Source organism: Pantherophis guttatus, chromosome 2, assembly GCF_059756535.1.
Source record: "Pantherophis guttatus breed Tessera chromosome 2, ASM5975653v1, whole genome shotgun sequence".
In the NCBI taxonomy this organism is placed as follows: Eukaryota; Metazoa; Chordata; class Lepidosauria; order Squamata; family Colubridae; genus Pantherophis; species Pantherophis guttatus.
The window spans coordinates 120,278,735-120,305,824 of NC_142064.1; the positions used below are offsets into that span (position 1 = coordinate 120,278,735).

Here is a 27,090-nt window from a genome sequence, read left to right on the forward strand (position 1 = left end):
TTTGATGGATGGGACTCAATTATTCATCTTAGGTTGGCAGATCTATACCTTGAGTTGCCTTTGGATGAGATCCCAGAGGTGATTTTTTTCAAGAGGCAACTGGACTTTGTGGTTTTTCTTTGAAGACGTTTTGTTTCTCATCCAAGAAGCTTCTTCAGCTCTGACTGGATGGTGGGGAATGGAAGGATTTATACTCCTTGCAAGACAGCTGGTCATCCTGTAGTCTGCAATTTTTCTGGAAATCCGTTCATACTCCTGCACCATTCGAAGAGTATTCATCCCAAAGTGCATCGCTAAAAGTCTATGGAGATTCTCAGTCATCCAGGTCATGGTTATCCCAAAGGTGCTTTTTCAAGAGGCAACTGGACTTTCTGGTTTGACTTTGAAGACGCTTCGAATGGTGCAGGAGTATAAATGCACTTCCAGAAAAATTGCAGACTACAGGATGACCAGCTGTCTGCAAGGTGTATAAATCCTTCCATTCCCCACCATCTAGTCAGAGCTGAAGAAGCTTCTTGGATGAGAAGCAAAATGTCTTCAAAGAAAAACCAGAAAGTCCAATTGCCTCTTGAAAAAGCACTTTTGGGACAACCATGATTTGAGAATCTCCAAAGACATTTTGAATGAGATATGTCTACATGTATAAAGTGATACAAAGTAGTTCAGAACTTGCATTCCAGTTATGTTTCTCTAGATGGCACTGTATATCTATATTAGTAAAAGAACCTCTTCAATAAAGTCAGTTTATTTTTGTTTTTAGTGTTTAAGTTTAATAATGGTCTGGCACGGTGTCTAGGGCTTCCGTAGGATCTCGTGACACATCAACATTCTGCAAGAAGACAAAGGAAAGAAAGACTTTAAAGTACCACTATGACCTAAAAAGGAAATACAGTGAAGAACTGAAGCCTGTCTACATCCATTTATATTAGTCATTTCAAGTATCCGGAGTGTTAGAATTATAGCCAGTGTATCTTGGCTCTGTTTCTCAACTCTGCCCTTGGGCAGAGAAGAGTAGTTCTACCACTTCTTTCAGTATAGACCCGTTGCAGAATATTGGACTAGTTCTTGTCAACTACATATGGTTTTCTTGTGAATAATTTGGCACCATGAAATTGTGTATTTGGGCTTCGAAGGAATTTCTCAAGGGCAGGTTAGTAAAAGCATCGAGATAGCACAGCAAAGCACAGCGATTAAAGTCCGATGTGGCAGAATTAGGTTAGGGAGTTAGGTGAAGAGAGGATTCTTTTACCTGAGGGTCAAACAGGCAAGAGGGAGGAGAGCGCCCCAGATCTTTCCAGCAGGGTTGTTTGGTGGGCTCAGGGCTAGCCATTGGCACAGCGCGGTAGTGCCGATACAAGGGGGCCTGGCTAGCTTTGTAGGAAAAATGCTAAGGGTGTTTTGGGGGCGGGGAGTGAAGATAAGAGGAAAATATTACATAGAGATGCAACTCTGAATACAATGATCTTTAACAGGAGCACCTGTCAAGTCAATAACCAGGAATACACGATGGGGCTGAAAAGCTTCAGGTCATACAAGCCCTTTGCCAATCACAGCTTCCTTCACAACCTCTTTCCAGAGGTTTTCATATAAAATCTCCCATGTAACAGGAATCCTCCTTACCGTGGGGCGTTCCCGGTGTGTATTCACAGCCTCAATATTGAGAAAAATGGATTCCACCTCGCAGCCTGTCCCCAAAAGAATGAACCCCCAATTACTGATGGGAGATGGGAGTTCCAAACACTCATTCACTGCCAGTGGCTTTATCGGCTTCAAGATGACATGCTAGGCCTGCACGAACTCCCTTCTCTGAAAATAGTCATGACTTGCTTTGGTTGGCATGAATACCTGATTTGGAACTGCCAGTTTTTTCCTTTTAATTGAGCAGAATTAAAATGGCTGGAACTCCAGTATGGCGGTTATTGCCAATAGGCTGCTGATTGGTCACAGAAACGCAATATTGTGCAGTGTGCAGAGATGAATATAGAAGAGATGTGTAGCTTTGTTCAGGTAGATGTTTAACGACTGTAGGTGTCAAATTCAATACGACCCACAGGGCCAGCCTGGAAATATCAAAGGACTGGCCCGTGGTGCCTCTGCTGGCCAAAACGGGCCATGTGCACTCCCCCTGTTTTTGGCCTCCACGGCCTATAGCACTCTGCCAGCCAACAACTTGTTGCGGGGGGGCCCACGTGGCTCATTTTTGGCCAGCAGATTGCTGCTGGAGGAGAACTACAATGCTGATCCGGCCCTCAAAGAAATCCAGTTTGATACCCCTGCCTTAGCTAATCTTAGAGAAGTTACGCAGGATTGGATTTGTCTAGTAAGACAGCTAAAAAGTACTAGGACTGTAGCTTACATTGGACAGAGAAGTCAAAAAAAAAATCAAGAAAGTAGCAACAACAAACTACATTAGAGTCAATAAATTGGAAAAGACTGTACAGGCCAGCAATTCTTGCTTTTTCTCCCTGCATGTTCCACAGTATTCATATAAGTAGGAAAAGTCCCTGAAGGAATGTATCAATGACTGTACATAGCCACAAAATGGGAGGAAGCTTATTAACTTTAGAGAACAATTTACTCCCAACCACTATTTGATAACTTTAGGTAGCAATATGAGTATATTATATTTTGTTTTGCAATAAATTCATCTTCAGTGCCTAATCACTGGCTATCTCTGCATGCTCCTCTAAAACAGACTTCTGATTTTTGCTGTCCAAATGGATCTTTGATCAGGAGGAAGGGACTTACCGTATGCCACAGGGGTGAGCTTGAGAACAGTGTGCAATGGGCACTTGAGGTATGGCAATTCCTCTGAAAAAGAAGAATGGCAAATGAAACAAACGTGATCTCTAAAACTACACAGAGAGACTAAGGAAAAGGAAGAACTGGTGCATAAGAACAATCCACCCAATTTGCAAAAGCAACGTCTTGCAATCTAAAAGAGAAAAGTTTAATTTTTTTCCACTGGCAAGTGTTACGGGGAAGAGAAAATGCCTTATATACAGGAAGAATCATACACTGAAGGTTTTGCCACCATCTGCTTCCCAGGCTCTTAGCTGAGAAGACTAAATCAGGAAGGGGGAGAGGAAAGTCTTGCAATGTGGAAAAATGGTTCTGGTACCTGCACTTTTGTCCAGGAAGTAGGCAAGGAGGCAGCGCATGACAGCTTGGTGGCAAATTACCAGCACATTCTCTTGTCGTTCCAGCTCCATGATGACCGGCTCCAGGCGCTGCACCAAATCTTCATAGGACTGAAGGAAGAAATTTTGAGAGGCCTCTCTGTTGGTGTTGATTTAGATTAGAATTTTTGTCCTGCTCTTCGTTAGAACCTTAAGGGTGACTTCAGTTTTAGCCGTTTTTCTTTGATTAGTGATAATACTTTCTTTGCCCATCCTCCTCTGTTCCTGGGAGTATGTTAGAGTTGCCCATTTCCCCCTTTTGTAACATGCTACCTAAATCCACCCATGTTCCAGATTGTACAGTTCTTACTTCTCCTTTAGGATAGCGGTAGCGGTATTTGTCCTGATCTCGCAGGGCAAACTCTTGTGGATAACTGGCCTGGATTGCTTCATAAGTCATCTCCTCACAGACACCCTGAAACAAATGCAGGATTTGGAATCCCTGAGTTCTGGACACTGAGAAAAAAAGTCAGCTGAAAGAAAGTTTATGAAGAAGCAAAGTATCAGGTTTCTCTCATATGCTTTCCACAGGACGAGGCTAAAGAAGGGACTCTGGTCTTGAGAGTTAGGTCTCTCGTGGTCATAGAAGGCAATTTGCGGTAAATGAGAGAGAGAGAAATGTGCAATCCTAAGGGCTACCTCCCAATTTAAGAACCAGGATGTGTTAAGGATAGCTTCTCACCGCATCAATCTCATTCAATGCTTTCCACTGTTCATAGGGCACATCCAATGCTTCTGCTGTTTGGATTGTGCGTTTCATGTGGCTTGTCCAGACCTTGAGGTCACGGATATACTGGGAACGGATGAAGTTGGCCAAAGCACAGGCATACTGACAAAGAAAGGGAGGGTGGGAAAAAATATGGAAAAAATGTTAGATATGAATCACCCAAGGGACTCGGCACATTTGCCCCAAGCCAAAAACAGGACACTCGGCTCCTGCCCTTCTCTTCTAAGAATCCACATTTTGTATTTGAAAGTAGGAACACAAACCCTATGTTCAAACTTTCTGAAGACTATGAGCTTAATATGGAGCTCCTGGATCTATTGGACACCTGGGTGGAAAATCTTATGAGGATAACCTTCTTTAAATATCACAGCTGTCATCAAATGAACAGCAGCCAACATACAGAACATCCAGTCTCCTCATGGATGGAAGTTCATAATTCTCCTCTTTAAAAAGCCGCAGCAACTTCTACAAACTCCATGGAAAACAGATAAACAGATGTAAAGGACTTTAGATTTGTGAGGAATTAGATGCTTTGAGATGAAAGCCTCCAGTTTATAATTGTCAATGATGCTTTATAACCAGGTTGATTTTAATGGTTCAGTTTATGTAAACCCAATAAAAGATCCAGTGCTTGAATTTTGGGGATATATTTATTCCAAAGATTCCTATGTGGTTGCTCTCTAAATATTTTCGGAGGGATTTAACAAACAAAATTAGCTTTAGGACATTTTATTCTGCTGAATTTTATGTGCCTTCAAGCCAGATTTGACTCCTTGCTCCTGTGGCTCAGGAGAGGTGGAGGCCGTCGGACACATACTCCTTTGATGCTCCTTTTATAGAGATAGTTGAAGAAAACATATCATCCCAATAATTGATAGGTACTCTGGCCATTCTGACACTGCTTATCTCCAGTGGCTGCTTAAGGATGAAAAGACTGTAACTACAGCACAGGTAGCTAGACTGTGCGCAGCAGCACTGGGGATTCGTCGGAAACGTGATTAATCCACCTTAACAAATTTTACACAACTAATATGGCAAAGCCTTTTGCATTACTATTTCTTCGCATTTTAGTATTTAATGACTACGGGCCTCGCAGTTTATGGATTGTTACTATCGTATAGTTAGGCCATGTGTAACTGACAGACTGGATGCCAAATTGTGATTTTAATATAGATTTTATCTGTTATTTATTACTTTTATTCTAGAATTTTTAACTGGATGTTCATTGAGTGTTTTTATTTGTTCTTGGCTCTGGTCTTTGACTGTAATAAACTTGATTTGATCTGGTTTGGTTTGATTCAACTCCAGGCAACTGCCTGGATTAGTCCTTACAGTTTTCCTGGTAAGATTTTCAGAAGTGTTTTGCTTTTGCCTCTCTCCTGGCTGGGAGAGAGTGACTGATTCAAAGTCACCCAGATGGTTTTTTATGCCTAAGGAAGAAATGGAACTCACAGGTTCTTTCTGCGAGTGCTAGCCTGGTGCTTCGATCACTACATCAAACTGCTGAATTTATCCACTGCTGATGCTTTTATGCTGCTTGGCCTGACTTGAAACAGCTAACATGCAACAACATACCAAGATATAACAATGTGATAAGCATACCTGTTTGCCACGCTCAGATAGTCCAGAGTCACCTCCAATGCACCCCCGGAGGTTAAGCTCGCTCTCCCCGTGCCGACTGAGGTAGATGGAGCGGGGTGTCACGTGGATATTCATCAGGTAATAAACAGTGCGACTCTGTACGTGGTCCTGAACCCTGTTCACTAGGTACCGACTGCCAACATTGAAGATCTTAATGTAGGACAGGGAACTAGAGTAAGAAGAATAACCAAATCACATTTGAGGAGCCATTCTTTTGGATGGATGGATCCATTTGTTAGTTATAATCAGGACTGGGAAAACCCTGGCTTTCCCAGATGTTTGAATTATGACTCTCTGCCATCTTTACCATCTATCACGGGCTTTCTGGGAGTTTAGCTCAACAGCTTTGTGGGATAACCAATTCACCACTCTCGTGGATTAAGCACTCAACGTTTCTTAGTGCCTGCTTTTCTTTAAATATTGGTTTTAAAAAATGTGGCATTTTTAACTAGCATAATTCACTTCTGATTTGTTCCTAACATCTAATATTTTACTACCAATTTTCAGTACTGGTATTAAACGTTTGCCAAAATTATACCAGCTTTCCCTAACCCTATCTCCAAATGTGTTGGGCTTAGAATTGGGAAATGTAGTCACATGGCAATAGATTGGAAAAGACTGTATTACCAGAATACAGGTAGTCCTCAATTTATGACTGTTTGCTTACTGACCGTTTGAAGTTACAATGGTACTGAAAAAGTGACTTATGACTGTTTTTCACACTTACGACCAGTAGTGGGTTCCTCCCGGTTCGGCCTGGTTCGGCCGAGCCGGTAGCAGTGACAATATGTCACCGAACCAGTTCTCTTTGTTCGGGACCTTGTCCCTCCCACCCCCCACCCCACCCCCATGTTATTCTTACCTTTTATTTGGTCCCACCCCCAATCTATTGCTGCCTCCTGAGTCCCAGCTGATTGGCTAGAAGGAAAAAAACTGTTTAAACTCTTGCCGTGGGGCTTCAAAGGGCCGCCTTACAGCTGATCAGTGTTAAAAGGCAGTGTGATGGTAGACAGGTGCCTCCAAAAACAAATGGGTATACCGGTGCCTCCAAAAACAAATGAGTAGACTGGTACAGCTCTGCAAGCAGTTAAAAGCCTGGTAGACCAGTACCTCTGATAAATCCTAAAGAATTATCACATGACCATCAACTCATGCCCACAAAATAAGCCACGCCCACAGAACCAGTAGTAAAAAATTTTAGAACCCACCCCTGCTTACGACTGTTGCAGCATCCCCATAGTCACATGATTTACATTCAGATGCTTGACAATTGGTCCATATTTATGACGGCTGCAGTGTCCTGGGGTCATGTGATCCCCTTTTGTGATCTTCAGACAAGTAAAGTCAATGGGGAAGTCAGATTCACTTAACAAAGGTGTTACTAATTTAATAACTGCAGTGATTCACTTAAGAAATGTTGCAAGAAAAATCGTAAAATGGGGCAAAACTCACTTAACAAATTTCTCACTTAGCAACATAAATTTTGGGCTCAATTGTGGTTGTAAGTTGAGAACTACCTGTAAAATACAAGATGGGGTCCATTTATCATAGAATTAAGTGTTTTTTTTAAGAACGTCTCCTATAGCATATTCTCAGAAATTTTATCTTTTGATTAAGAAGAATGGAGATAGAATATTCATCACAAAATTAAATGAGCAAAAATTACTTTTGGAATACTATATACAGTAGACCATAGCTCTGGTACATACCAGTACTAGATATACGAATAAAATAGAATTATAGAGATGAATTCTAGCCTGTGATGCAATGATTAGATAGCTAGCAAGCGCTGTGAGAATGTCAGCCTTCTTAAAAACTTCCTAACCTTTGCTAACAGATTAACAATTGGAAACATGGATATTGTTTTACTGGAAAACTCACTTGAAGATAGGTGGGTTAAATATAAAAGATAAAGTACTTGTTTTGTATTCCTTAGTAGAAAGAATGCCATCTTGAGATTCACCTCTGGCCTCTAGTGAACACATTATTGTCTCTGGTTGGGGGAACTGCATCATTTATTTCTGACTGTGGTCCGATTTATTGGAACTGTTGCAATGATAGTAACTGAATAACTACAATTTTTCTAAAAGGTTAATTTAGTTCCAGGTAGAAACACATGTCTCAACTTGCCTCCCAGCTCTTTACTCTCTGTACTTTCTCTTCCCCACCCTTTTTCCATTATTTTCTTCTCCCCACCCTTCACAGAAAGTTCCAAATCTGTTCCAAATCCTGCCTTTTCCCGTATGCATTGTTTAGAATCTAATTATTCTCTTCCTATTAACTCAGTTGCTGTTTCAACACGCAAAACACATTCATATCTGTTTTGGAAAAAGTGCTTAGTTGTAAAAATGTCAACCTGCTATCATTTCAGCTTCCTAACTCACAGTGACTTTTAAGGAGAATGGTGGCCAGATAACCTTGAGAGGATCTCAGTGTATTTGTTGTTCCATATATACTGACAATAGGAAGGTGCAAAATACTGGAAATTACTTTACTTTTTTTTCTTAGACTGGTAGGAGAAGGAACATCTGTAACTGTACAAGTGATGGTAGTTTTAAAAGCCTTTGAGGATCCCAGCTGAGCCGCGCGATCATCAGAGGCTTTTTTTTTTTAACTTTTAAAAGCATTTTTTCGGCCAAAGAGGTTGTAGAAAAAATGCTTTTAAAAGTTAAAAAAAAAAGCCTCTGATGATTGTACGGCTCAGCTGGGTATGGGGGGGGCAGGGATTTTTGCTACCAGTTCTCTGAACCATCCGCCTTCATCCGGCGATCCGGTCCAAACCGGGAGCATTTCACCCCTGGGGTGGGGGTGGGGGGGACTTTTTAAGCTTAATATCTTTTTGATGCTATGTTTTGCAAGCCACTGAAAATTCAAATGCCCTGCAATGTAGACGTCCTTAAGTGTACCTGCCCAACCCCAATAGAGTAGCGGAGACATTCCCTCCTTACCTGTCCAACTCATCATCTAATGGCTGATAGGTTTTCTGGTAACAGTCAATCCTCTTGAGGAAATCCTCCACCACTTCATCCCGGTTACAGTCCTTATAATCAGGACTGGTTAGCTTCACTTGCTGTGGGTGGTTGGTACACCAGGCAAGAAGAGAACATAGGATGGGGATAGAGAACATGATAGAGAGAGACACCCAATCAGCCTGGTGATCTTTGTTATTATCCAGATTAGTATGAGTCTAGAAAGCCAGGGGAGAAGGAGATTTCCTCAGCTTTACATCTCTACCCCAGACTGGGCAAGGAAATCTGTCAAGGTACAGATCCACTTTTGGGAAACTGTTTGGATCTGGATGGGAGGGACACTGAGACTTTGGCTCAATGCTTACAAGACTAAGTGGATCTGGCTGTCGAGTTCTCCTGGGTTGGGAACATTCACATCTTTGTCTTGGATGGGACTTGATTTCCCCATCAAGACCTGTGTACAACTTGGGAGAGTCCTCCTGGATTCACAGCTACTGCTGAAAGAGCAGATGGCAGCTGTGGCCAGGAAGGCCTTTCCAGAGGTATATTGTGTATATTGCTTTCTTCGACCAGGGGACCCTGCAGACTGGACTACTTCAATGTGTTCTATAGGGCTGCCCTTGAAGATCATTCAGAAGCAACAGCTGCTTCAAAATACAGCAGCATGAGCAGTAACTTCTCATTGTGGCCACATGTCACCACTGTATTGGCTACCAGATGGTTTCTCAGTGCAATTCAAGGTGCTGGGTGTTACCTTTAAAGCCCTTCATGTCACAGGGCTTGGTTACCGAGGAATCACCTTTCTTTCACTGTTTCTGCCTTTCCAGTACATTTGGTGCACTTTACATGGGTGCACTTCAGGTCCCTTATATTAAATGCTGCCAACCTGTGAGACCTAGGAAGTGTGCCTTCTCCCTTACAGTCACATCCTCTGGAACAGCATTCTCCCAGAGATATGGATGGTGCTCACTGTCCTAGGGTTTCCAAGGGCCCTTAAAACCTGGCTTAGGTCCCAGACCTGGGCTTAATATTTGGGGGAAGGACGATGTGGCTATTGTACTGTTTTCCAAGTCTGTTGTGTTGTTTACATTTTCAATTGTTTTATCTTGTACTTGATTTTGTCAGCCACTCAGAATCTGTTGGAGTGGGCAGCTAGGATGGATAGATGGATGGATGGATGGATGGATGGATGGATGGATGGATGGATGCAGTTATTCACTATCTAGCTTTCTCTTGTGGTGCTTCACAACTCTCTTCTTCATGCACTTATCAGCTGTTGTTTCAGGCTGCTTTTTACCACCGGTTTAACAATTTTCTGGAATACAGTACTATTATTTCACAGTAGCACTACTCCAGTAGCACTAAACCCCTGCCCCAAAGGAGCTCCATTATCAGTCGTTAATAGCTGATTGTCAGTTTACTTTTGAATACCACAAAAAACCCTTGCACCAAACCTGAATGAATTTTAAGATGGCCAACTCCCATCCCTTTGAACTATGCAAATGAATGCCCCTGAATATGGAGAGATATAGATTTTATAACTGGCTTTAGCTCTCTTCCAGACTTTAAACATTACCAAAATATCTGACAGAAGGCACAGAAAGGAGTTTTACCTTGATATTTTCCTGAACAATGTCCGGATCATCACAGATGGATTCAATAAAGAAAACCTCCAGTGACAGATGGAGGGGTCACGGAAAGAGAAAAAAAGATTATGCAGTCAGCCACCAATCAGCTATTACAACTGGTGAAAACAATTAATTTCAGAGCGGAAAGGATATGAAATCGCCGTAATTTATGATTTGATAATTTAAATTTAAAGTATGATTTGATTGCTTATTTGTATCCTATGACTATCATTAAGTGTTGTACCTTATGATTTTTGATGAATGTATCTTGTCTTTTTATTTACACTATGTAAATAATGCATATGCACCAAGACAAATTCCTTGTGTGTCCAATCGCACTTGGCCAATAAAGAATTCTATTCTACTTTATTCTATTCTATTCTATTCTAATTGCTCCTGACAAAAGCATTTTCTTCGATTATACAAATTTTGCAGTTGTTGTATTTTTATGTAAGCCTTCAAAATCTACTGGAAGTATGAGATGTGGTGGTGGTAGTGGGGAGAGAAAGGCAAGTGAATGTATATGGCAGTTAGATGCCTAATCTACTATGCAACCTGCAAATCTAGTTACGAAAAAACAACAGCCCTGCTGGGTACCTTCCAGATGTGACATCTCATATTGGCATTTTAACATAAACTGTGATTTAAAGGGTCAGGTTATCTTTGTGAATTCCAAGTGACCAGGGCAATAGGCAAACTGAAGCATCTAGGAAATGTCCCGTATTGGGGGGGAAGGATGTATTTTTGTCCTTCCTTCCCTAACTAAAAATGGGGAGCAAACTTAGTGAGTTTACATTTATTTTGGAATAAAAGAAAAAAAATAACTATAAGCTTAAGAATGTAAAGAATTTGAAATTAATGGCCAAAGCTGAAGAAGATTTTAATTTCAAATTAAATTCAATTTAATTTAATTCAAGAAAGTGATAAATGAATTAAGGGAACAGACAACTTTGAAATACTAAGGGTTTTGTTATATGATTTTGAAAATAATAATATCAATAAAGAGGACCTTCATGGGAACTAAATTATTTAGTTTACCTTAAATTATAATAAAGATTTGAGGCTTTATGTTTTCAGAAATTGGATACTAGAAGGGGCTAAATATTCTAAGCATAAAAGAAAAATGAAGAGGCAGACTTGCCTTTCATCAGCATTGAGAGAAAATGACAGATCATGGTATGCCATTTGAAATACTCCAGGAGACATTTGAAGAATCAGGACAGAAACTGGGAGCTACAGTGTCAGCAGCGATGTCTGCTTCTACGGCTAGATTATGTCCAAAATGATATTTAAAAGGAAATGACAGTTATGAAAGAGAATATCTTGGAAGATCTATAGGACAAAGAGCTAAAACAAGTCTCATCTGAAGCAGAAATATTACAATATAAAGAAGTTATTGAAATACTGGAAAATGAAAAATATATGGATTATAAAACAGAGAGGACAGTTAAAGTGGAAATACCAATGATAAGCGAAAAGATGACTTGGACAATGCCTCATTATTGGATTTACAAAAGGGATTTAAGCCTTGAAGTAGCCTTCGAGTTGGGAAAAAGAAAATCTGAAGAGAGAGCAAATCCTCTGATAACATCCGAATGAATTAAAGATCAAGATTCCTAGAAGCAAATGGAAAGAGCAGAAAGACATGTTTCTATAAAATTCTTGAAATCTTTTATGGACTTTGGCTGAGACCAGGACTGAAATGTTAATGGTTTATGGATTTGTGTCTAGGTAGAGGATGGGCAATGGGAAGAAGAGATACTTGCATGTAATTTTATAGGGGATGAAGAATAAATGGTGTTTGTAACTTATTGTAATGAAGATCAGAAGTCACTCCTTTAAATATTTCTTTTCTTTTCTTATTCTTATTTTGTTGTTCTTTCTTTTTTCTTGCACTTTTTATTCTTTCTTTCTTTTCCTTTTCCTTTCTGAGTTTAGTTTGCATTGTCTTGTTTCTTTAAAAACAACTTCGAATAAAATTATTTTAAAAAATATCATCCTCATCTAATCACAGCCAAAACTGTGACTCAAGTCTCACCTAACTGACAATTAGGACTGCTTAATTTGCTTTAAGAACTGAACTGCATTGTCTTAGTAGGTATTCTAGAATAAAAAATTACTGGTGTTACTTGTTTTTGAATATCTTAATGGCTTATAATGATAGATGAATGTAACAAAAAGGATTTTGAACTTTGCTTCTTCTGCATTGTAAATGAAAGTTAGGAAGCAAATTAAGTAAAGGTAAGTAAATAAAAGAAAAAAAAAACAAAAGCCCCAGTTTGCTTAATTCAGTCTGTATTTTCAAATCTGAATTTGCCTCGTGGCAAAAAGTGTACGTAGAATAGGGCACAGACCCAGCATTGCAACTGAACAGGGTGACAAAGTCCAGACTTCAAAACTACAAGGTGAGATCAGGACAAGAACTAACATTGATTTGATTAAACATTAATTTGATTATTTTCCAGTCATATACTTAATTTCTTCCTTCTATAGTTTTAAAAAATTACAACTTTGAGGATCTCTAAGGGTTTGGCACTCAAGGCCTTGCAAATTTGCACACAGCTCTAGGTCATCACACCCCGTTATTCTTATGGGCTCTTTATTTCCCCCACTTACTTTGTAGCCATTCTCCTTGGCAAACTGCAAGATAAGGGCACGGCGTTCCTGTGTAGTGTTAGTGGCATCGAAAACCTAGGTAATGGAGAAGACAAGGCCACTGAATTGGCATGCAGCCTGAAATAGGTGACAATAGGATTAGATCTACATGGGCTTTTGCCGTCTTACCGCCACTTGTCCCTCTTCCACGCTCAGATGGATTTGGACATCCCGAAGAGCTGCTAATGCACACTGTCTAAAAGAGATAGCAAGGAAGAGATCACACAATATAATCCATTGCTGTGGCAGCACCAAAATAAATAAATAACCAACCAACCACCACATTAACAAAAAACCAAAAAACAAATATAGAAATATGGAACAGGCAAAGTGCCTTTCTAGCTAACCAAGCTACCTCCTTGAAGTTTAAGGAGATAGGCTAGAAAGAGAATTGGTGGTACTGGAGAAGACTGCTGAAAATACTGTGGACAACCAAACAAATGGGCCATCGAATGAATCAACCCAGAATTCTCACTCAATGGCCAGGCTCAAATTATCCTACTGTAGATGTTATGTGAAGACCTAGCTCTCTGGAGAAGGTTCTTATGCTGGAAAAGGTGGAAGGAAACAGATGAAATGAACGACCATCATCGTTCAGTAGCAATGAATGCACAGTTAGAAGACCTGAAAGGTCAGGTTAGGGTCAGATTGTCATGGAGGAAACCAATCTATGTGCCCGCTAACAGTCAACACCAACTCGATGGCACATCATCAATCAATCAAATTATGTTTCACATGTTGAATCTTTGAAACATTCTTTTTGTATTAACAGCTATGTTTTTTTTTTTATTAAATTCAAGAGGTAGTGGGAATGCTGACTTTTCCTCTACGGCCTCCCCTTTTCAGCATCTTTATAATGTAATATCAACAATTAGTTTTTCAGTAGCACATTAAGATGTGTGGAAGGTTTCAGGTGCATTATTTAGAGCTGTGGTGGCGCAGTGGTTAGAATTCAATACTGCAGGCTACTTCTGCTGACTGCCGGCTGCCTGCAATTTGGCAGTTCGAATCTCACCAGGCTCAAGGTTGACTCAGCCTTCCATCCTTCCGAGATTGGTAAAATGAGGACCCAGATTGTTGGGGGCAATATGTGGATTCCGTAAACTGCTTAGAGAGGGCTGTAAAGCACTTTGAAGCAGTATATAAGTCTAAGTGCTATTGCTATTATTTCAGCCATGTTTACAAAAATCAAAAATGTGGTCTTGCCAAGACCCATATCTCCTGGTCCCCAAATGTCATGCAGGGGGCCAATGTGAGGCAACAACTCAATTGGGCACCAGATTCTATGACTGTTTTAAAGGCTTTTTTTTACGAGAACATTAAATGGGAAGATAGAATATTGGAAAATGAAATGCTACAATCAAGGATAATAGTTATTTCCAAGAATGCTCCTGGATCCCATATATGGCACAGAAATATATTTGGAAAACAAAAACTAAGGGTTGTATTTGAAAGCTCCTTATTTACTGCCCCTCTCCCCAAGTTAAATCGAACTAAGACGTCGGAGGGCATCCTGGCAGACTACGGTGGGCATTGTGGTAGGAAACAACCTCCTCTGTCTTCTCCACTATACCAATCAGATCTGAATAAGCTCCTCACCTCCGGATCTGCATAGCTTCCTCATTGTCTGGGCGGAAGAACTCATAATTCTTGTATGTCTGGACGGCTTCACGGCGATACTGTCCAACATTGAACACTAGGGAGATGGAGACTAGGATGGCTCGGTATTTTTAAGTAAGTCTTTCTCTGTTGGCTTACGAGGTTCTCCCTCTGCCCTTTGATTCCATTCACCTAGAATGAATCATTTATTCCCTTCCGTACCTTTTGTGGGGATCCCAATCCAGTTGAGGTAGCGAGTGAGCTTTTTAGAGATGTAAGTTTTTCCCCGTGCTGGCAATCCTACCATGATCACCATAGTTGGTGAATTGGTGAACTGTGGCACTGAGGCTGAAGAGAAAGGGAAAAAGAAATAGAGACTGAGCCTAATTTTGTGATGAGATTCAGGAACTCACAAAACAGAGAGAAATAGTGTTCTGTCTAATACACCCAAAACTTTTCTGGTTTAGCATTAAAACTCTGAATCCTAAAGCAACCAATAGAGTCTTTCAGTAAAACCTACAGCACAGCAGACTATTGTGGGATAGGTAACAGTTAACCCAGGACTTTTCCACCTTGGTGATCTCTGGATTCATAGTCATTAATTTGCAGGATTTTCTGGCCAGCATGACCATTATTGTGAATTCTGGAAGTTGGAAGTCCATACATGGCTGGGGAGCAAATGATTGGGAAGATTAGAGTCTCTCCCACTCAGGAAGATTGAACTCAGAGACCAAACTTGAAGATGTTCAAACCTTCTCTCATCGTAAATGCTTATTGCCTGAGCAAGTTGGGCCTTAGAGAGTCCTTGTGACTCCTTAGGGTTGCACACAGCCTTCTGGCTAATTTCCAAACTCCTCTACAAGAGATCAGGCTTCCTGCTTGGGAGAGAGAGGGAAGGAATATTAGAAAGAGAAATAAAAAGGGGGTGTCAGAGACAGAGTGATCTCCTTCCCACTTCTGGCCTTGGCACTAGCCAGTGATTGCTTTAGCCCTCATCTTCATAAAGCTCCCATATATTATCCCTGCAAAAACACGGCTTCAGAAGATTTGGTTCTGCCCTGCCTTGCCCTTCCCTTTTCAAACCTCCTGCCGCCGTCAAGAGAGCTTAGCTTTTCCTCAAGGGAAAGAGCTGACCCACTTTTTCATCCCAACTCACATCCCCTGCGTTGCTGCAGACGCCTGCTGGTGCGGGGAATCCATACTTTCTGGAGGGGAGTCTGTGTGAGCTCCCCAAACTCTCCAGACATCCTGACAACCGTCTTCCTAGCTTGCAGAACTGGACTGTCTGGCTCTTCCTGAAAGCTCAGCTATGGCTGATCTTGTGTTTGCATATGCATGAAAGATAGGTTCGGTGTTGGACAAGAGGTCGTTGAACTCCCACCTTTTTATACATTACAGATAACTTGCAGCTCACTTCTGGACAAATATGCTTTGCTATTAGGGAGAGAAAAGTCCTGATATCATTTAGAATCACCACTGCAGAGACACACAGACATTGAAAAAACCAACCTGTTTCATTTCTTAGCCTTTGTAATACAGATGTTTTTTTCCCAGCCGACATCAAGGAGGTCTTTCTTTCAACAGCAGAGACTCCGGGTCTTATTTCTTACTTCCAATTCTCTAGAGCGTTCAGCTTCTCTAAATTAAACCCTGCAGTTGAATTCAGTTATGATAATGTGTCAGTATGCACCGTTATTTATTTATTTGACATACTGTATGCATAGGTAACTCCTATATTTTAAGTAAGAAATAAGTGAATAAGAATCAGAAATAGGGACAGAGACAGAGGCTTGGATGATGTTTAATCTTAAATGAAGAAATCCAATTCTTTCCACCTATAAAGTGAAATCTTCTCAGTTTTCAATATTTTGTCATCTTTCATTATTATTATTATTATTATTATTATTATTATTATTATTATTATTATTATTATTATTTGGTATTTTGTTTTTACAACTACCTGAGCTAGAACTTTGCATTTCTAATAAATGAAAGCAGAGAAATGCAAGAATTTGCACAGGTTTGAGCTCTCTGTAACATGGTTATTACCATGGAGAGTTCCAAAGCCCCATTATTTTGTTTTCAGTGGAAAACACTGGTTCACTTTACTTTTAAATCACCATTTGTTCGTTCTCTGGCTTCAAGACCGAGTGCAGAGCTTGCCAGAGATCATGGCTGGAAGAAATGATCCTGAACTACTACTGAAATTGGTGTCAAGGGCCCAGTCTGCCCTGGGTATGGCTTTGACCCATAATAGTTCACACGCCAAACAAAATGTTGGTGTTACTGGTGTTTACTACGGAATTAGTCCACAAACTAGAATTTCTGAAGAAAACAGAGCTTCAGGCTAGCAGTGGATCTAAGATTTCTAAACTGTGATATTCAAGATTTGTGTTTTATGGGATAATTATAACTTTCAGATTACCTTCAGTAGGTCTATCACATAGTGGTAGTTTAAACTACCACTATGAGGATGTATGTTGGTTTGCTGGCATTCCCCGGGCAATACTGAAGAAGATAAACAAGCAAGAGCTGAGATAGGACATCAAAGCCCCTCATCCTCCAAGACACTCATTAATATTTAACAGTACTTAAACAGTAGGATTTTTTTTTAAAAAAAACACCCCCCCCCCCAAATAATAAAATTCAAACCCTAAAACCAACAAAAGTGCAATGATGTTATTCTTTTTCACTTTAAGAATGTGATCTGAAATGAGCCAAATTTTAAAATGTTCTTGGATTAAAGCCAACTTTTCCTCATCCTGATGCTGCTAATCCCAGGAGGGATACTGGTTCTATGGACATGAGGCCTGAGGAGGCGGAATATGGCTATCCTCACCCGTGAGCTTTCTATCAAAGTCTCCATGGATTGGCCTGGTGAGAGACGGCCACCCTGGAAACTTTCAGGGTCGAATGATATGCACCTCCTTAGCCACTGTTGTGAGAGGACAGTGGAGCTTGGCAGCCTGACCATGGACTGGAATTTTCCCTACGCTTATAACATCAGCGGTCCCCCACCCTTGGACTGTTTCCCCTGATAGCTATATGTATTCGGTGTCGGAACTCCTCGCCCTGCGAGATTCTCCCCTCTCGCAGGTTTGGCCCCCCACATTATCGAGGGCCTATCTCGATGACGGACTTTGGAGTCCGGAGAGATGGCATGGAGCAAGGAAGAATTTATGGGGCTTTTTAGGGAAATTTTTAAAGATTTTAAGGGGTTCTGGGGGGGGGTTGTAATTATTCTTTTAAAGGTACTGGGAAGACGACTATGGCGGATGGGGGGGGAATCCACCAGGGTCAGAGCCGTGCCCGGCACAGGGTAACGATCCGGGGGGCACCGGATGAGGGATTGGGAAAGGGATGGGGGACGATATCTATGAGGGCTGTACCATCGGCACGGTGAATGGGAGGGGCAGATATGGCGGGAGCAGGGGACCACATCAGGTGCTGGGGGCTCGCACTTGCTGTCTGAGAGCAATTGCTTGCCCCGGTCCCCAAGGCTCTGCTCGGATACTAGGTGGCTTAGATACTCAGGAGCTGGGCCTTCGGCTGATGCTGTGCAATGCCAGGTCCGTGGTCAATAAGGCCCCCCCCATTCACGATCTTATACAAGAGGGAGGAGCGGACCTGGCGGGTATTACGGAGACCTGGTTGGGCCCAGAGGGTGGCGTCCCTCTGGTTGAAATGTGCCCACCAGGCTTCAGAGCATTCCATCAGCCGAGGGCCCAGGGGAGGGGCGGGGGGGTGGCGGTTATTATTAATGAGGATCTGGGTCCGAGGGAGACCACTGTGCCTCAAATAGCCGGATGTGAGTCCCTCCTTGTGAAGTGGGGCCGTGGGGTTCAGATGGGCTTGTTGCTTACGTACCTGGCTCCCTGCCGCGTGGCAACAGCCTTACCTGAGCTACTCGACGTGATAGCCACGGTGGCAGTAGATACACCCAGGCTTTTAGTCATGGGTGATTTCAACTTGCCATCCGTCGGTGAAACGTCTGAGGTGGCTCGGGAGTTCATGGCTTCCATGACGGCCATGGACCTGACCCAGTTAGTTCATGGCCCTACTCACAGGGGAGGTCACACTCTGGATTTGATTTTTGTCTCTGGCCAGTGGTTGAGTGGTCTTGTTATAGGGGATATAGACATGGAACCCTTGTCATGGACGGACCACTCACTCCTTCGCCTAGATCTTCGAACCGCGACCCCTCACCGCAGGGAGGCGGATCCAATTAGATGGATCTGCCCCAGGCGCCTGATGGATCCTGATAGGTTCCAGATGGAGCTTGGGCCATTTCCTGAGGATCTAGCACATGACTCGGCCGAGGACCTGGTAGCCGCCTGGGATCGGGCGGCTGGTGGGGCCTTAGACCGAGTTGTGCCTTTGCGGCCTCTGACCCGATGCCGATCCCGTGCGGCTCCTTGGTTTACTGAGGAGCTGAGGGAAATGAAGCGCCAGAAAAGACGCCTGGAGAGCGGTTGGAGGGCCAGTCTCGCTGAATCTGATCGAACACTGGTAAGGTCGCATATTAAGGCCTACCTAGTGGCGATAAAGACGGCAAAGTCTAACTACTTTTCCGCCTCTATTGCATCATCAGGGAATCGTCCGGCCACCCTGTTTAGGGTGACCCGCGCCCTGCTCCATCTGGGAGTGCGGGAGGATCCCTTAGAAGGCAGGGCGGAGGATTTCGGACAATACCTGTATGACAAAAATCGCTCAGATCCGGGGGGATCTGGACTCTGACTGGGTAGATCAGGGCAGGGTGACGAGGAACAGTCTTGAGAATGTTATCTGGGAGGAGTTTGATGTTGTGACTCCCGATGATGTGGACAGGATTTTGGGGAGACTTAGTGCGGCCACATGTTTACTGGACCCGTGTCACTCCTGGTTGGTACTGGCTTCCCGGGAGGTTACACGAGGCTGGCTCCAGGGCGTCATTAATGCTTCGTTGAGTGAGGGTCACTTCCCCGCTGCCCTGAAAGAGGCGGTGGTGAGGCCTCTCCTCAAGAAGCCGTCCCTGGATCCAGCAATATTAGCCAACTATCGTCCTGTCTCCAACCTTCGCTTCATTGCGAAGGTTGTTGAGAGTGTGGTCACGCAACAGTTTCCGCAATTCCTGGAGGAAACATCCTATCTAGATCCGTTCCAGTTGGGTTTCAGGTCTGGGCACAGCACGGAAACGGCATTGGTCGCGTTGGTGGATGATCTCTGGAGGGCTCGGGACAGGGGCTGCTCCTCTGTTCTGGTCCTGTTAGATCTCTCAGCAGCTTTTGATACCATCGACCATGGTATCATGCTGCACCGGCTGGAAGAGTTGGGGGTGGGAGGCACTGTGTTGCGGTGGTTCTCCTCCTTTCTCTCCGACCGGTCGCAGTTTGTGTTGGCAGGGGGGCAGAGGTCGACCTCGAGGCCTCTCATCTGTGGAGTGCCGCAGGGATCGGTCCTCTCGCCCCTTCTGTTCAACATTTATGTGAAGCCGCTGGGCGAGATCATCCATGGCTTTGGGGTGAGATACCACCAGTACGCTGATGACACCCAGCTGTACATCTCCACCCCAGGCCACCCCAACGATGCCCTTGAAGTGATGTCCCAGTGCCTGGAGGCTGTGCGGATCTGGATGGGGAGGAACAGGCTCAAGCTCAACCCTTCCAAGACTGAGTGGCTGTGACTCCCGGCATCCCGATATAGTCAGTTGACTCCATCGCTGACTATTGGGGGCAAGTCTTTGGCCCCCACTGAAAGGGCTCGCAATCTGGGAGTCCTCCTGGATAGGCAGCTGTCTTTGGAGGAACATCTGACGGCTGTTACCAGGGGGACCTTTTATCAGGTTCGCCTGATTCGCCAGTTGCGGCCCTTTCTTGATTCCTTGTGCACAGTCACTCATGCCCTCGTCACCTCTCGCCTTGACTACTGCAACGCACTCTACATGGGGCTCCTCTTGAAGAGCACCCGGAGGCTCCAGCTGGTCCAGAATGCAGCAGCGCGGGTAGTGATGGGAGCAACATGGCGCTCCCATGTAACACTGCTCCTGCGCGAGCTGCACTGGCTCCCGGTGGTCTTCCGGGTGCGCTTCAAGGTGTTGGTTATCACCTTTAAAGCGCTCCATGGCATAGGGCCTAGCTATCTTCGAGACCGCCTGCTGCTACCGACGACCTCCCATCGACCCGTGCGCTCCCACAGAGAGGGCCTCCTCAGGGTGCCATCAGCCAAACAATGTAGGCTGGTGGCCCCCAGGGGGAGGGCCTTCTCTGTGGGGGCTCCCACCCTCTGGAATCAGTTGCCCCCGGAGATAAGAAGAATCCATGACCTCAATGCCTTCCGTCGTTCCCTGAAAACCCATCTTTTTCAGCAAGCCGGGCTGGCTTAGAAGAAATTTTTAAATTCTTTTAATTAGTTTGTGATTCTTAACTTCCGGGCCAAAATTTATATATATTTTTAAATGTTTTAATATTTGTATTTTATGTTTTTTATCTTGGCTGTACACCGCCCTGAGTCCTCAGGGAGAAGGGCGGTATATAAATTGGAAATTAAATTAAATTAAATTAAATCATAAACTGAGAAGGTGCTTCGGCAAATAGGTCACAAAATAATATTTCTCAAAACAAAGAAAATGGTTCAGTGGAAAGCGATGCTTTATAAATTTGATAAAAAAGACTGGAATTTGTGTATAAGACTTTCTCGGAGAATTATATCTTTAACCTGGTTGATAATTCAAATTTCTGATTCTGAACAGATATTCACCATTTCCCTGAGTTTTTTCTGCCTATGATCAGCTTGGAAACTTCTTTGCCATTATCATATGAATCAGGAAATTTAGCATTTAAAATTTTGATGGAATCCGGATACTATTATGTCCTTTCTTTGAGCATGAGGCAGTAGCTAGCACCAGTTGATCACTATCAAATGAAAACCACTTTCTTTTATTAGAATGTTTTTACATATATAAATCTTTAATAAATGGTTTGAATATACATCAGAAGAATGTTACACTGAAGTAAGCACAATGCAATGCATTTTTTAAAAAGTCAGATTTTTATATGTTGATATATTTATATTAATTCTCTGGGACTGCCCTGGGACTGAAGAAAAATAGGAGATAATGAAATAATCCACTGATTATAATACAAAATCAAAAGTTATAATTCAATACTAACTACCATACACATTTTATAAGAAGGAAAAATAACATCATGCTGCAGACCTTTCAAAAAATTATTACATTAGAAAACCAGTGACTACATTATTTATTTATTTATTTATTTATTTATTTATTTATTTATTTATTTATTTATTTATTTATTTATCAAATTTCTATACCGCCCTACTCCCGAAGGATTCAGGGCGGTGAACAGCCAAGATAAAATACAGATAATACAAATATTAAAAATCCCTTAAAATTATTAAATATTTTGGCCGAAACACAGATTAAAACACCCAATTTATAAGATCAAACGAATTAAAAATTTAAAAGAGGAGAGTTAGGCCAGGCCAGCCTGCTGAAATAAAAAAGTTTTGAGAGCACAACGAAACGTGCGCAGGTCCGGGATCCTCCGTATCTCCGGAGGAGCTCGTTCCAGATGGTAGGTGCCCCCACAGAGAAGGCTCTCCCCCTGGAGAGAGGACTCACAATGGGATAGTCTTTTAAGTTGTAGGACTGGGATCAGAAAGTCACATTCATATCCATCCAAAGTCACTGGGTGACTTTGGGCCTATCACTTTCTTTCAGCCCAAACTACCTTGTAGAGCTATTGTGGGAAAAAAAGAGGAGGGATTTTATATATACCACTGCAAAGTCCTGGAAGAAATCTGGCATATAAACCTGATGATTAAAACAAGGGGAAACATGCCAAACTAAAGTGGACTTTTACTACAGAGACATCACATGGAGGTAGAGACCAAAATTAGGTAAGTTTAGTGACATGGAATAAACTAGGTAAAGATCCTTTTAAAGATAAAAATGAATAAAACTCTATTCATCATACTGTTTGGCTATCTTTCTATGTCTTCTTATGCAAGTAGATCAGCTTTGCAGCAAGTTGCTCAATATGTACTCAGCTTCTACCCCCATTTAACATAGACGGCCCTTTCACAAACAACTTTAACCCAAGCTGTATGTCGCAGAGCAAATCCTGGCCATCAATGCCACCACCTTTCACCTGCCAACATTCTAGGCCAGGAAGTATAATACAAGCTGGGAAGGCTTTGATCGGGCTGAGCTGATGGAGGGGGAGGGGAGGAGGGGGGGAGGGGAGGAAGTGAAGGGTGCTATTCACAATCTTGGGTACTTCCCAGTATGAATCATAAACCTACACCAGACAACAAGATGACAGAAGCTATGTCATTCTGTTTCCCACAAATGGGACCCTTGAGTATTGATTCTAAGACGGCATCCTGCCTATCCGTTAACTCCTTAAAGTACAACTTCTATTGTCCCCCTAGTTTTCTAGTTACCAGCTGTATCAATTAAAAAACTCCTACCTGGGATTTTGACAGGTTTTTCCTCCATATCTGATCAATCCTGTTTGTTTTCTAAAAGCCATGGCATTGGAAGGATTGCCTTGTCACTACGGCAAGAACTTTCTTTAGGGGTCAGGTTTCCAGTCATGGTGTCATTAATAATTGTTGCTGAGCTGGAGGCAAAACAATCCAGGGAGTCTTTCCAAAAAAATCCCTTAGCAGAAAAGGTCAGTACTAATATTAGCCTTAAAGTTGGAAGAAGGAGACAGCAGCACCAGATCGTAGGGTAAAGTTGTTGTCTAACCCAGATGGACAGGAGCACAGAAGACGATCTTTTGATCCAAATCCCATTAAAATCATTACAATTTTTAGGTGAGCATGGGACACTATAACAAGAAGCAGTGTAACATTTGTGTATTTGGATTATCAGAGCCGAAAGTCCCTGGATGAGCTTCTGGTCAGACACTCTTTTCCAGCTCCACATGCTTCACAGGGTTATGGTTGTGGGGATAAAATTTTAGAAGGAAAAGTGGGATAAAAATTAAGTATGCATAATTAACAAACAGGGATTCTTTGTCCAGGTCAAATACATAGCCAACTCTGGGAAACAAGAGGCTCCCCCACCCCAAGTTAGCTCTAATGTACATATGAGATAGACAATTATAGCATAAAGACTGGATCTAGAATAACAGTTTTGAAGAAAAAGGATTTCTGATACTTTTATTCCCTACTTGAAATTTCATTCCATTTCCAAGAAGGCTGTACGTAGTCCCACTGAAGAATACATCAGATATTTTACCTCACCCGCCCCTTAATTAATAACCACCGTGGGGATTATGCATGTAACGTCTTGCATTCCTCACATCCTTGTGTGACTCTCTGCCATGAATAAAACTAATAAAACTGTCGTTTTTTTGACAAATTGCTGGATCTGCAAATTTAGCCATGTCCAAGAATTGATTTCAAATGACAAATTCACTCAAATTTGCATTTGCAAACTGCTTTAGTTTGGTCAAGACCGCCTGGGGAGATTATAACCCATAGTTTGACCTTCAAGACAATAAAGTTATTATGAAGCTTGTAAAGTGGAACTATAAAGAGCTTGAACTTTCCCTTCCAAAAACTCTCTGGCTTTTTGCAAACTCGATTTAAAAAATCACCTGGCTTTCATGGGGGTATTAACCTGGCGTCCGTCCTACCCTTCCCCTTCTAGCTCCCACATGCTTCAGATTTTGCAGCATGTAAACTTAATTTTACTGTATTGGATTTTATGTTTGCAAACCAAATTAAGAAACAATCAAGGAGATTAGATTTTCTCTCAAAGGCAGCAGACCTTAGGTTTCCAAAAGTCCACAAACAGGTAAAAAATGAAAGTCAATTTTAAAAAAATAAATGCTGGTGGTAAATCATTTTTAGCAACTATAATTGATTAGACAATAATTGATTAGACGTTTGTAAAGTGCATTCTAAATCTTGAATCCTCTTGCAGATATACCCCTTTAAAAAAAAAAGAGTGCATTATATGTTCGAAATAGCACACCCAACCTCGAACTGCTCCCCTACATCCCCTCCACTTCCGCCCCGCAGATCACTCATTCTAAATAGAACCGGAAGTGAACGCCCATTTTATTTTTAAAAAAGAAAACCCTCTTGCTTGGCGGCGGGAAGTGACGTTCGGTGGGGGGGGGGTTGCCTTCTCTGCCTGGGTTCGAGCCGCCCCGTTTAGCTGGGATGAAACTGGTGACTTGGAACGTGAACGGGCTCCGGGCAGGAGCGGGGTCGGCGGGGTTGAAGCAGCTCCTGGATTCTTTGGGAGCGGATCTTATTTGCTTGCAGGAGACTAAGATAACCCGTGAGTCCCAGCACCCCCCACGTGCATCAATGCAAGGCAACAGCTGGACAAGTGTTAAAATGCAAAACCGAGGTTGAAACTGGAAGGGGGGGGGCGGTTCCCCGTATTTTTGTTTAGGGTTTTTTATTTGCAGCTTTGACCTAGCAACCCTCCTATCTAAAATCGAAGTATATAAGAATCTGAAGAGAAGGAGAGGCTGCCCCAAATGGGTCAGCTTCAGACACCATGGTCAGTACAGGTAGTCCTCGACTTACAACAGTTTGTTTGAAGTTACAAAGGCATTGAAAAAAAAAAGTGACTTAAAGAGCATTTTTCACACTTGTGACCGTTGACAGCATCCCCGTAGTCATGTGATTTGCATTTGGATGCTTGACAACTGATTCACGTTTATGACAGTTGCAGTGTCCCGGTGGGTCTGTGTGATCCCCTTTTGCACCTTCTGATACGCAAAGTCAATGGGGAAGCCAGATTCGCTTAACAACCGTGTTACTAACTTAACAACTACAGTGATTCGTTTTACAACTGTGGCAAGAAAAGTTGTAAAATGGGGTAAAACTCACTTAACAAATTTCTCACTTAGCAACATAAATTTTGCTCAGTTGTGGTCATAACTCGAGGACTAACTAGTTGGAAATTGGAGGTGGCAGACAAAGTATCTAACTTATCAGTCCCAATCCCCAAACCTGAGATTTGTTTATTTAATTCAGATTTGGTTCTGGATCAAAACCACAGATTTGGTAATAGAAACCAGAAATTTAATGAAATTCAGGAATAATTCCTAACACTTATAAATATATTGATTGAAATGATCATTTGAGGTACAATGGGAGGGGAAAATATAACTTGCAATCTAGTAGTTTCCTAAAATTTGTTGTTTTTTCCTCTTTGTATATCAGTAGCTACTTTTCCTTTTCTATGTGATTTGTATTTACTGTTTGCATATTAATAAAAATCAATTTTAGAAAAATGAATTTGGCTAATATATCCTTCATTCCCCCTTCCTCTGATCAACTGAACACCTTTGAAAAAACCTGAAAAGAGCAAGTGTGTGGAGACCTCTTAGTACCCTGTTTCCCTCAAAATAAGACATACCCTGATAATAAGCCCAATTGGGCTTTTGAGCACATGGCAATAAGGCCAAGCGCTTATTTCAGGTTCAAAAAAATATAAGACAGGGTCTTATTTTCGGGAAAACACGGTATTCATCTTCAGTGGGTACTTTTTAAACAAGCAAAGGAGAATTTTAAAAAATGAAATGGAAACTTTATGTATGCAATGAATGAGGCTGTGTCTTTAAGGAAATATAAGATTGTAGGTCCCTGTCCACGGTGTGTACAGAAATAATTTATTGCTGTAATAATAATTGATAATGTTGCAAGTCTAGATAAACTTGGCCACTTCTGCTTGTCTTCTTCTCAAAGGGATGAACATGTTAAAAGTGCCTTGTGTACTTAACAAAAAATAAACTTAAATATACTTTCCTCATCAGGATATCTTAATCTGATTATGAGAGTAATAGAATGAATTGTTAAAAATGTCAATATTTCTGGATATATAATGTTGGGGAGGATGAAAAGAAAATTAAAAGAGGATCACTAGCAACAAAGTGGATGGATGAACTTGATTATAACATCAATGAGTGCACCACTGAAAGACACAAAAGGCCAGTGGAGGTCACATCATCTTGGAGAAAATCTATTTTGTCATTAAAAGTTAACACTGATTTGATGTACTTAATCATCATCAGGCCCCTTTTATCCATAAATGAGAATAAATGGAGTCACATATTTCAGCCTGACTATTTGGGTATATAAGGTACATTTATTGCAGTTAATTTCCCCTTGGGAAAGTGTGAAATTTGCCCTAAGACTAAAACATGAACATGAGGGCAAAATGGAGGTGCTGTTGTTTTCTCACAGTACCTCAGTGTTGACTGAACTTTTTAGGCAAAAGAAAACTGTAGCAACCACAATATTGAAATGGAATCAAGAAAATTCTAGTTTTAGTGAAGTAGCCTAAGGTACGTCTCAGCTACATGTTTGCTGAACATGAGAATGTGTGCCTGTGTTTCAGTGAGGCAAACTAGTCATTTTCAGTCCTTAAACTGTAATGGGTCCCTGGGATTTCAGACAATGAGAAATTTTGCACAATTGTACATTAGATGCTTTAAAAAATACTTTTTTCCATGTTGAGCCTTAAGCCATATGCTGGCTGACCATACACTGCATTAATCTAGGATTCTTTTTAGCATGCTGGAAATATTCCCTTTTTAAAAACTGGGAAAGAAAAGTAGTGTGATTGTGTGTGTGTGTGTGTGTGTGTGTGTATTATTGTTTGTCTCAAAAGCTTGCTGGCCTTGCTGGCTAGAGGAGAAGTTCAACCATGCTGG

General features: G+C 41.9%; 2 protein-coding genes across 6 annotated transcripts in view; one reads left to right on the top strand and one right to left on the bottom strand.

Moving 5' to 3' along the window:
• Positions 1–729: 729 nt before the first annotated feature.
• PFKFB1 (6-phosphofructo-2-kinase/fructose-2,6-biphosphatase 1) lies at positions 730–23,081 on the bottom strand. Of its 4 annotated transcripts, XM_034434098.3 has the most exons (17): positions 22,871–22,935; positions 22,020–22,137; positions 15,908–16,048; positions 14,621–14,746; positions 14,399–14,495; positions 12,929–12,995; positions 12,761–12,835; positions 10,130–10,186; positions 8,496–8,617; positions 5,509–5,716; positions 3,862–4,008; positions 3,490–3,594; positions 3,122–3,251; positions 2,749–2,811; positions 1,621–1,685; positions 1,250–1,387; positions 730–829 (listed from the first exon to the last, which is right to left on the bottom strand). In XM_034434098.3, the coding sequence occupies exons 3-17, from the start codon at positions 15,957–15,959 to the stop codon at positions 770–772; spliced, it is 1,512 nt and encodes a 503-aa protein (XP_034289989.2). In that variant the 5' UTR covers positions 15,960–16,048; positions 22,020–22,137; positions 22,871–22,935; the 3' UTR covers positions 730–769. The 4 variants fall into 4 exon arrangements, with proteins under 4 accessions (XP_034289989.2, XP_034289988.2, XP_034289987.2 ...); XM_034434097.3 differs by lacking the exon at positions 22,020–22,137 and having other exon boundaries at positions 22,871–23,081; XM_034434096.3 differs by lacking the exons at positions 15,908–16,048; positions 22,020–22,137; positions 22,871–22,935 and adding an exon at positions 15,555–15,684.
• A 1,427-nt stretch (positions 23,082–24,508) lies between these two features.
• APEX2 (apurinic/apyrimidinic endodeoxyribonuclease 2) overlaps positions 24,509–27,090 on the top strand; it is a 62,785-nt gene continuing 60,203 nt past the window's right edge. For both annotated transcript variants that reach the window (XM_087888687.1, XM_034434095.2), the window contains exon 1: positions 24,509–24,701. In XM_087888687.1, coding sequence (XP_087744813.1) covers positions 24,581–24,701 — 121 coding nt within the window. In that variant the 5' untranslated portion in view covers positions 24,509–24,580. The remainder of the gene's footprint in view (positions 24,702–27,090) is intronic.

Coding starts and splice junctions, on each gene's coding strand:
- PFKFB1 (XM_034434096.3), bottom strand. CDS start 15,645: ATGTCTGGAGAGTTTGGGGAGCTCACACAGACTCCCCTCCAGAAAGTA. Junction 4,009..5,508: donor TATCTGAGCGTGGCAAACAG/GTATGCTTATCA, acceptor TTTCTTTGTCAG/TATGCCTGTGCTTTGGCCAA. Junction 2,812..3,121: donor CTTCCTGGACAAAAGTGCAG/GTACCAGAACCA, acceptor CTTCTTTTTCAG/AGGAATTGCCATACCTCAAG.